General features: G+C 40.2%; 1 protein-coding gene across 2 annotated transcripts; it reads left to right on the top strand.

The window, feature by feature from the left end:
* The first annotated feature begins 1,703 nt into the window (after window positions 1-1,703).
* LOC127782361 (formamidopyrimidine-DNA glycosylase-like) lies at window positions 1,704-9,581 on the top strand. 2 transcript variants are annotated; one of them, XM_052309534.1, is made up of 10 exons: window positions 1,704-1,976; window positions 3,061-3,112; window positions 4,834-4,891; window positions 5,667-5,735; window positions 5,827-5,952; window positions 6,269-6,319; window positions 7,824-7,901; window positions 8,672-8,774; window positions 8,853-8,887; window positions 8,975-9,581. In XM_052309534.1, exons 1-10 carry the CDS (start codon window positions 1,748-1,750, stop codon window positions 9,419-9,421), a joined length of 1,248 nt encoding a protein of 415 aa, XP_052165494.1. In that variant the 5' UTR covers window positions 1,704-1,747; the 3' UTR covers window positions 9,422-9,581. The 2 variants fall into 2 exon arrangements, with proteins under 2 accessions (XP_052165494.1, XP_052165495.1); XM_052309535.1 differs by lacking the exon at window positions 7,824-7,901.
* The last annotated feature ends 1,351 nt before the right edge of the window (window positions 9,582-10,932 follow it).

The raw sequence follows: 10,932 nt of genomic DNA, 5'->3' as shown, positions 1-10,932 counted from the left end.
GGTGGAGGGGAGTGTGGGGAAGCCTTATAGGGGCTCGAGAGGGGCGGACACGGCCGGGAAACCCCCCGATTTGGCCGGCGACGTGGGGGAGTGGGGAGAGAGAGTTTGGGGGGATTCGAAACGAATCCCGCCCATTCTCGGGCGCGCGCAAGGGCGGGAGAAGCGGAGAGGGGGTGACGACGTGGGCGCGGCATGGAGTGGGGAGGAGTGGGCGCGGGAAGGGCGGGTAACGGCGGCGGCGTGGGCGGTTTCGGCGGCGGCTGCGGTTGTCAGAGGTTGAAGACGGGGCCGATAGGTGGGCCCCACCTGTCGGTGACCCGGGGAGAGGAGGGAGGCGGCTTGGGCCGGCCCAGCTGAGAGGAGGGCGGGCGTGCGGGAGGAGTGGGCCGACGGCCCAACAAAGGAAAAAGGGAAAAAGAAAAGAAGAAAAAGGAAAAAAGATTTTTCCTAGGATTTAAAATATTACACATGCTCATTTTTAATTGGTTAAAATTATTTCCAAGGCTCTGAAAATTCCACTAAAAATCCTGTTAGCATATTTTGACACGTAGAATCCAAGAAAAATTCCACACGCCGATTCCGATTATTAACTGTATTTATTAATATAGGGTTTCTCTCTTGCCTTTAAACAAATAATTTCTTAAAACAATTTATCAATTGAATTTTTGCTAGGAAGAAGAACTTCAGGGCGTGACACGCACGCTGTGGGGCAAGTGTCATTGGGGAAAGCCGCGACGACCTAGAGAGGGATGGAACCTAGACCACGTCCTGGTGGGGCTTCCTTGGGGAAAGTGGCGGCGCGCCATACGTCGGGAAGTGGCACCATCTGGATAAACCTGGATGCCGTCGCCATCTTCAGTCCACATCTCCACCGACAAGTCCGAGCTCTCCGCCGGCTCTCCGCCTCCAAACAGCAACAAATTGACCCGCACCACTGGGACAATAGCCCATGGCCATGTCCGGTCATGCACGAAGCCACTCCGGAGCTTCATGTCGGCGACGTCAGACGGCTCATGGGAGGTGCGTGAGGAGGAGAGGAGGCGATGCATCGACGGAGGAGGAGAAGAGGCAATGCGTTCGTCCCCACTCGCGAGACCGAGTCAAAGGGCACGGTTTTGAGGGTACCCAGGTCATTTCGCCTTAGCTCGCATCGCTTTGGCTATGTGGGCTTGGTCACGTCCACTGTTGTGGGCTGTGTATCCCCATGTGTGGCTATAGATAGGTTTGGACCTTGTTTGAGGCCATATTGCATTATGGATCCTGAGACTTTTAAAGTACTTAAATCTATTTGGTCCTTCGGGGCTGAATAGATGGATGACACATTGCTTTTGCCCTTATAATCCTCTTGTCAAAGAAGCGGTAAGAGGAGTGGTCTCCTACCTTTTCAAATTAACCCTTTCAGACTGGGGTAAGGGTCTGTTTGGAGGAGGTGTTTGGGGGGAGGTTTAGATTCTGAGAAACAGCTGTTTGGTAGCTAGCTTCCGAGAATCTGGAAAAGCTCTGAAACCCAGCTTCTCTAGCTTCTGGCTTCTTAGTTCATTTTTCAGAATCTGTAACTACATATTCTCAGAAGCTGTGAACTGCTTGAGACAGCTTCTAGCAGAAGCGGCTTTTGGAAAAAGCTGCAGCTGGGACAAGCTCTCCCAAACAGGCTCTAAAAGCAGGGAATCTGGGGATTCTGGGATCCAACCGGTACAAAAATAAGAGAAGAGGAGGATATACCCAACGAGGGAGAGGTTGAGGAGAGATGCCGGAGCTGCCGGAGGTGGAGGTGGCGCGACGGGCGCTGGAGGAGCACTGCGTCGGGAAGAGGATCGTGCGGTGCTCGGCGGCAGATGACACCAAGGTCATCGACGGCGTCGCCCCGCCGCGGCTGGAGGCAGCGCTTGTCGGGAGGACCATCTCCGCTGCTCGCCGCAAGGGCAAGAATCTGTGGCTTGCGCTTGATTCTCCGCCCTTCCCTTCCTTCCAGTTCGGTCCGTGGATCTCCACACCCTCTCTATAGTCACATTTCCCTTCCTTTCCGCAATGGACCATTTATTGCTTTTCTTTTTATTACTATTATTTTTTAAGATAGAACCGTTCTTCAGGAGGTTTAGGGTTTTTCTTGAGTTGTTTTTTATTTGTGACATTTTGGAATCTTGTGTCATGCTGTTCTTGTGGATTTTTCATGTTTCGTTGACGCTGCTCTTAGCGAGTCCCTTATTTTAGTTCTGGTAGTAGTGTAAATATATATCTGTAGGTTTTCTTTTGTACAGAATGCCTATAAGGTAATTAATTACTATTAAACTAAATGCGCAACTCTTGGAGTGCTAAATGGAGTGCCTAAGCACAATGGTTGTTTTGGTAACCCGGCATTATCATAGGCACCTCATTTTTTTTGTGTTATGTCAACTTTCTTGGAGCATTTGATCACAACATATTTGTCAATCAACAACTACACTTCTAGTCTTTCTCCACGTGCTACAGCTATCTGGATCTTAGTATTCGTGTCTTACCTAAAGAAACGGAAACACAAAATTAAGTACGCAATAGCTAAAAAACAATAAAAAAGAAATGAAGGTGAACAAATACTGAAGGAGAGGTGTGACTAGCTAAAGTTCAGGTTAAGGAACTCCGGTGAGTAAAATTTGTACTGGAACCTTCAGTGCAGTTTTTGACTAGTGAAAATTCCACCAAAATCTTGATTACAGTTTCTCTTTGCCCCTTTTCTTTGTAAATATGTTTTCTTCCTTATTAATGAAATGAAACGCAGCTCAACTGCGTTTTCGAGAGAAAAAAAAAATCTTGATTTTACAGTTTTTGCCGAGTTACAATTCAGTCTTTCCGCCATGTGTGATTCTGACTCAGCAAAAGTGCAATGGCACTAACTCAGTGTGCCAGCATTGACATTAAAATGGGCCAAATTTGATGTTTAGAGGGCTGCTTTTGGACATTTTAATAGTTGAAGGACCAATTTGAGGCCACTGTCAATTTCAGGGGTCATTTAGTGCATTAACCCTTTTAAGTTCTAAGTATACAAAGTTACAAACAGTACCTAATTGTTAGTTTCTGTTACAGGAATGGCTGGAGCTATTTACATCAAGGGTGTGGAACTGAGCAAATACAAAAGGTCGGTGGCACATAATTTATTAAACAAGACAATGAAATGGCTTATCAATCATACAATATTAAGTATTAGCTTTATATTTAACTATTTAGGACTATTCTGCATGCTTTTCTTCATTAGCAGATACAATCAATTTGTACTGAAACATTTGCAGCCGCCTAATGTTCTTGATGCCTGTTGGTGATTCTGCCAAAGAAAATTTTCATCTATTGGTGTATTCCATGAAATCGTGGAACCTTAGGAAGCCCTATATTTGGCGAATAGATGATTTTACTCCACTTTCAGGAAAATGTTATGATTCCAATTGACATAACTGGAGAGACACAATCAAATACATAATTTGGTTACACTGTTAATTACACCCTGTGCTGATTCTATTCTGCTATGGTTTTTGTCGTAATTTTTTTAGAAATGTCAGAAAAATCTGTGAAAAGCTATGACGACAAATAGTTTAAGTAGATAGATGGTCAACGTTTTCATATACTTTTTTCTATTTTTCATTGATACTAGAGAAAACATAATGTGAATATGCCTTCCTTGGGTTGTATGGGTGGATGTTATTTCGTGATAAGAGTTATTTGGGATATTATTAAAGCAATATGCTTGCATAAACCAAAAAAAAAAAATCATTTGAGCGGCAATCTAGTTATGTCCAGTGGACCAGCCTCTGTGACAATACTTCAACAGTCTTGTAGAATTTCAATATGTGATCATGTCTATATAATATATATCCACTAGAATTTTGTGTCTGCTAAGTGTTAATAAGTGTCCGTTAGGTCTATTAAATTGGTTGGAATAGTTGTAGTTTATCTCTACTATTATAAAAACTGTAAATGTTTTTGCCAAACGTTTGGTACGTCGTCCGTGTTGTATATGTGTTCCCATTTGGTGCATGCGTTGTGCACTCTTGTCCTCTGCCGTCGGTGCGTATGGCCCGTGTTGTTGCCTGGGCTAGGCCCATAGCTAGCTGGCTTCCATTTGAAGTATTTTTGTTGCCGTCCGTATAGGACTCGGTGAGGTGCTGCTGCTTGCAAGCCATGCTGTGGGCTGCCTCTCCAAGGTAGGCCCGCAGTGTGCAAGAAACAATTTCCTTTCTTCCCTGGAGGACCCATCGCATGGTCAATTGGTAAATGAAAAAAATACGAGTTGAATTATCTTTTTTTAGAAACGAATTAAATTATCCGAATGACAAAAAAAGGACTCAAACCGTATATTAAAATAAAATTAAGTTCTTATCGTTTCACATAAATATAGGGGTTGACATACATATTTTTAGGGTTGGTGCCTGTGCCGGTTATCAATTTTTTGGCTAGTCAGTATTTATAATGAAAATTCCTTGTATAATTTTTTGTTAGGAAGGTGGGCATGATTTGAATAGTGTACTACTCATGGGGCAGACTAATTGATGTATGTACCGTATAAAAGAACATAAAAAGATTGAAAGTTTTGTTTATTAGTTCATAATCGGCTTATTATGCTAGAAATTCAGTTTTTTTATCTAAACAAAATCCCATCCCCTCTTGCTCTAGCATATGTCGCCTTCATTACCGTAGAACAACCGCTCTATCTCTCCTTCCACATTGCCATCTTACTTGGTTGTTTGCCGATCATGCTCTCTCTCCATGTACACAATTTGTTCCATTTTCTTCCCATTGCAATGCACGGACACTTTGGCTAGTTCAACTAAAATATTTAGCATATTTTTCGTGTGGCATTTGATATAGGTCTGCAGTGAGCCCGACTGAGGAATGGCCTTTGAAGTATTCCAAGCTGCTTGTTGTAGTATGAATTCTAATCTTCTATTCCACACCTATTTTTTTAATGCATCCGCCAGTTCACTGATGAATTTGAAATACTCCTTCCATATCCAAATAAAGATTATTTTGTGTTTTTGTGGTCTTCAATCCAAGACTTTGACTGCATTGATTTTATAGTAATGTACTAGTAAATTGTAGGAGCTAAATCCACATGTTTTGAAAATACTTTCAAAGGCAAGTATAACAATATTGTTTGTGTGAGGTTTATGTACTTTTTGCATATACTATCTACTTCTAGATAAGGTCACCGTGGGAAGTGTGCTGTCAAACTGAATTTATTCCATTAATAGAAGTGCAGAAATGCATTAGGTGCTAGCAAGCCACCCATCTAGTGCCTAGCACCTAAGTTAACACCGAGAGTGTTATAGGGGTTGTTCATGTAGGATTATGTGATTTGTGACCTGTCTCTGGGTTCTGCTTCTTGGACATATTTATCTTGTTCAGTCTTTTTAATTTTATTAATGATTGAAATATGTATGTTATGCATTGCACTTAAGTTTATTGAAGGATTCTAGTAAATATATTATATTGGAATTCATACTTTTGGTGGTGGCTTTGCTTGCATGTTTAATTGTTTTTCCTTCTCTCCATATTGTGAAAAGAATATTACTTTCTGTTTGGAAATGCTCTAATCCCTCATGATACTCCATGCAGTTCAGTCCTGAGGCAGACGTCAACTAATGATCTGTTTAACACTTTAACTTACATCAGGTTCATTTTTATTTCTGTCAACATCACAGATGGATGATGGTTTGGAGTTTTCCTTCACTGATAAGAGGCGTTTTGCAAAAATTCGCTTTCTTGACAATGTAACTCTCAAGTGATTATTTGACTTCAAAGTTTATAGCTTCAGTATGCTGCAGTAATTCACTTTGGAATTTTGTCTGTATGTTATAATAGCCAGAAGCTGTCCCACCAATTTCTGAGCTTGGACCAGATGCCTTATTTGAACCTCTTCATCTTGATGATTTTGTAGAGTCACTAAGTAGGAAAAAAGCTCCAATAAAAGCCCTTTTGCTTGATCAGGTATCAATCTTTAATGCTCCGTTCTCTGATCAAAGATCTGCATTGTAACAATTGGATATCTGAAATTATGCATGCTTAGTAACAGAAGGCGAAATTTTCCCTTATATATGTGGGAATCAGAAATAACTAAAAAGTTGTCTTTGTCAATTGTTGCCCAGATTTGGTTAGTGAACCTGAAAGTCAGTAATTTGTGTGTTTGACTAGTAAATTAAGATATTACAATTTTATACCCAAATGTAGTCTAAATACCACAGTAAATACTACACTTTTGATTCTGCTAGCTTCTAAGACTGTTTTTCTGAATCATGTTTTTCAGAGCTTTATATCAGGAATTGGCAATTGGATTGCAGATGAAGTGCTTTATCAGGTCAGTTTCCCTAGAGTTGGCTTGAAACTACAGAAAACTGTCACTGTACAAACACATTACATGTTTATTTGCTGACCAAAAACTTTTCGCTGCCCAAACACACAAAATTTTGAATATTGTATCCAGTGTTGTAAAAAATAATTTAGGCCCTGTTTGGTTCATGGGACTAATCCATTAGTCCCTCCATTTTAGTCCCTAAGAATCCAAACAGGGGTGACTAAAAGGGACTAAAAAGTGCATATGGGACTAAAATTCCATTAGTCCCTCTTGGAGGAACTTATAGGGACTAAAGTGGCAGCCTCTCTTCTCTCTCCCTCGGTCCACGTGCCTTTAGTCCCTTTTAGTCCCTGAATCCAAACAGTAGGGGCCTAAAGTTTTTAGTCTAGGGACTAATTTAGTAATTTTAGTCCAGAGACTAAATGATCCAAACAGGGCCTTAGCTTCATAGGTTGTTTGGAGGCCACGGCAGCAAGGCCCAATTGGCACATGTCACAAGCAGCTCGGCTATGCTGGAAATGGTGCAGTACCTGTGCATGAATTACATGTTTAGTAGTAGTACTCCAATTTGTTAACTAAAGATTAGTTATTTGCTTAGTTATCTAGTTGGCTAGATATTCTTATTTGGGCTTGTCTCGTCATATAAAATGGGCAGCTTTATTTGAGTTTAAGTGTTTGACCATAGAATAATATATTTACCCATATATCGTTCTCTCTCCATCCCATGACCTAAGCCCGTAACACATTCTCTTCTCCGGGCCATCAATCCTGAGCCATTTGTTTCTTCCATGTACCCAATCCTCATGATATAGGCCATAGATGAGATATGATGTTGAACCTAACATGTGGGATTTAGCTTTGGTTTAAGTGATTGTGTCAAATAAAGTGCTACTTCTATGGGAATATCATGTATCCCCATTTAGGCATTTTTTTCTACAGAACACCCAAAAAATTGTGTAATTTGCTGGTAGACATCGCAAAAACGTGTCACAGCTGAAAGACGCCCTAGAAAATCGGTAGCTTGCCGGAGGACATTCTCAACTCAATTGGAGTGAGAAATTCTTCAAATAGGGGATAATACCCCTGGAGCCATAGGCTTCAAACATGGTGTTGGAGTGAATATTTGAAACTATGCAACTGTAAATCTGTCGTTACCCCAACTACATTGCTAGCATACATCATATTCCATCTTCACGACATCCTCAGGTCAGAAGTGTTTTGGCCTAGGGGCATTCTCACCTTTTTGAAAGTGTCCTCCGGCAAATTCCTAGTTTTTTTAGTGTCTTTCAGCCATGACATGTTTTTACGATGTCTGCCAGCAAATTACACAAATTTTGAGCATCCTGTAGTAAAATTTGTCTTCCATTTAACCAACAAAGATGTGGCCTTGTTTTAGACATAACCTTCTTTGGGCATCTAAATTGTATAATACTAGGTTATTTTTTGTGTTATTCTTTTCATAAAAAAAACATAGGCATGTTTCATCCTTTGCTTGCTTGATGCGTAGGCAAGGATTCATCCAATGCAAACAGCATCGATGATTTCTAAGGAGAAATGCAAGGCACTCCATCAGTGCATTATAGAGGTTAGTGTGATGTGTGTCACATGGTTGTTCTTTAGGAATGGATAGCATGTGGCATCCTATATATTTATAAAGTTCATCCCCACTAAGTTTAGTTAATGCTAATTCTCTCTTCTCTCATGAAGCTACATCACCTTAATTGTTTTTGGCCTTTAGATGATTTCATCAAGGGTGCAAATTGCATCTCCTCCCCAAAAGCCACACCATACAACCCAATCATTTATAACCTTTGGATAATTGATTAATGTACAAAATATATAAGCAAATGAAAGAAAATGGTATAATAAGTAAAAAAGAAAATTTTATAACTCATATCGACTATTTTATCACAATTCTCCCACGGCAACACGAAGGGTACCCATCTAGTTGATTTGTGAACTTGGGTGCATTTTCTATTTATTTATCAATTCAACATATATAAAAAAATGATTGCATTTTATATACGAATTAGATACTGATATCTGAGTAATGTATCATGTTAGCATATACTGATATCTGAATACTAGATATGCACAGTTGTTTTTTGTGTCTTGCCTGAACTTAAGAAAAACACCTCTTATATAATGTATCATGTTAGCATATACATTGAAAATATAACTGAATATTAGAAATGTTTCAACATATTGGCATATTAAGCCCAATAGGAATCTGGTTTACCTGTTGAGTATTTTCATCGCAATGTCTTTACTGGCCCAATAATATCGCAATGTCATTATTGGCATAAGGAGTCCATTTCTGTGTATGATAATCTTATTTTGTGTCTATGACTCTAGGTGATTGAAAAGTCCTTAGAAGTTGGTTGCAACAGCAGTCAGTATCCAGAAAACTGGATATTTCACTCCAGGGAGAAGAAACCCGGCAAGGCCTTTGTGGAGGGTCTGATCATCTTTTCTTTGGTAAAACATGTGTTCGTGATGCTTAGCATTATTGAAGATTGAGTTTTGTTGCTTGCAGGGAAGAAAATTGACTTCATTACAGTTGGTGGCAGGGTAAGTCCTTTACCCATTTGGATCAAGCTCAATATATCTTTCATGCGTTGCGCTGATCGCTGATCCCATTCTCACTTGTTTGTTCAGACTTCAGCATATGTGCCAGAGTTGCAGAAGCTGGACGGGATTGATGCAACAGCAAGCAGAGCGAAAATAAGCAAAGAACAGAGCAAATCAAATAAAGCTGCTCGTGAAGTGGACGATGATGAGGAAGAGGCTAAACCTGCCAAGAGGGGAAGGAAGCAATTAGTGAAGGCAACCCATGAGATCCAAGAGGATGAGGAAGATGCAAAAGCATCAAAGAGAGGAAGGAAGCAACCAGCAAAGACATCGAAGGGCTCGTGGAAGAAAGCTCATCATTCTTCTGAGGGTAGTGGTGACGACGACAGTGATGATGAAGCAGTTGATAAGGTGGTCGCGGAACAAGGGAAGAGGAGGGATCCAAAGCAACCATCAGAGGCGAAAAGCTCGTCAGACAAAGGAGGAAGTGCTGCCCCAGCAAAGAGGCCACAGAGGAAGAAGCGGCAATTATAGACCCTTACGGCGGGTGGTGAACTGTCTGAAGTACCTTAGGGTGGTGTTTGGTTCGGAAGTGGTAACGTAAACTCTCATGGTATTGCCACCGGCCGTAACAGCTACCATTGTATCCGATTACACGGTTAGTTTGGTTGCAGACGGTAACATCATTTGTTTACATTACGGCGTTTGGTTGAGGGTTGCAGCCAAGGAACGGGAGGCCGATCCACAGGACACGATTCGAAATTTGGAACAGAAACTTTTGGGAAGATCATTTGCTTGGAGAACTGCTTGCTTCCAGACAACTATTGATCAAATAATTGATTAAATGAAGCTGGTATACAAGTATGCAATTAAGCACATGGCATATGCTATGAAACATTCGCGGAAGATACACTCCAGTACTATATCAATAGCAGCTGACATCAAAAGCTACATAAAGAAGCTCAACAAATTTTGGCATGCAAATATTTGAAAGCAGCTAGTTAGAAGTCATGAAATTGTATCTAATATCAGCCTAGCATCATATCCTGGAAGATCTCTGAACAAGATCTTGTAGATCTACTTCAGACTCAAGAGTAAATATTGGACACCATGCATCACAAAGCAGAGAATTGGACGCATCATTATATTAACATCTCATCTTCATCTAATAAAGAAAAAAACAAACGTGAGTAAACCACGCGATTTACATAGCTAATTGCACAAGAATATAGGCATAAAAACAAGTAAAATGTCTCCAACTCATCAAAGGTATATGAAAAGTTCTCAACTTTAAAATTTGCACATGCTTGAAAGCACCTAACACAAATTAAATCCTCTATTTCTCTGTTTTAGAAGTCATTTTGTGACAACCAAGCTGTTGAACGCAATTTATACAACAGTACCAGATTTTGTGACATTCATGTTTATGATAGTAGCTAGCAGTCTTATCGTCTTTTAACCAACTGCACAATATTACAAACTGTCATAGTGCAAGCTTATAAAATTTCAACGTACTGAAAATGAACATGCTCATGAAAAATAAAGGCAGGCCTCTAATCCCGAAGTCAAATGACCTACGAATTCAAAATCTCGTAATGAGCATCTGATAGATTAAATGACATATAGCCATCACATGAATTTTTCTTCATTGCTTCATCTGGTAATAAAAAATTTCAGAAGTTAGTAAAAGCAAGATATTGCGAGGTTACATAATACTCATGCATTTAGTCATCTACTGACAATGTAGATGTGCAGTACAATAAAGTGAGTAAAAGAAAGTGAGATTTCGTGCGATACTAAAAAAATCTTAACATAAGAAAATAAAGTGAGTTAATTGTTAAATACTTAATAGAATGGCATGAAATCTAATGTCACAGGGATCAATTCATGAAATAAAAATAGCCAGAATAATGATGCAACCATAATCATCAATAATTAGTTCAATGACTTACTCTGCCATGATCATCGTATTGTTGTTTCTCGCACTGCACCATCTTGACTCAATTGCACCAAACTTGGTCCTAAAGTGCATCACTCATGACTCA

The sequence above is a fragment of the Oryza glaberrima genome, chromosome 8, assembly GCF_000147395.1.
Source record: "Oryza glaberrima chromosome 8, OglaRS2, whole genome shotgun sequence".
Taxonomy (NCBI): Eukaryota; Viridiplantae; Streptophyta; class Magnoliopsida; order Poales; family Poaceae; genus Oryza; species Oryza glaberrima.
The sequence above is the reverse complement of the archived record's forward strand: the minus strand, read 5'-3'. Positions and strand labels throughout refer to the sequence as shown.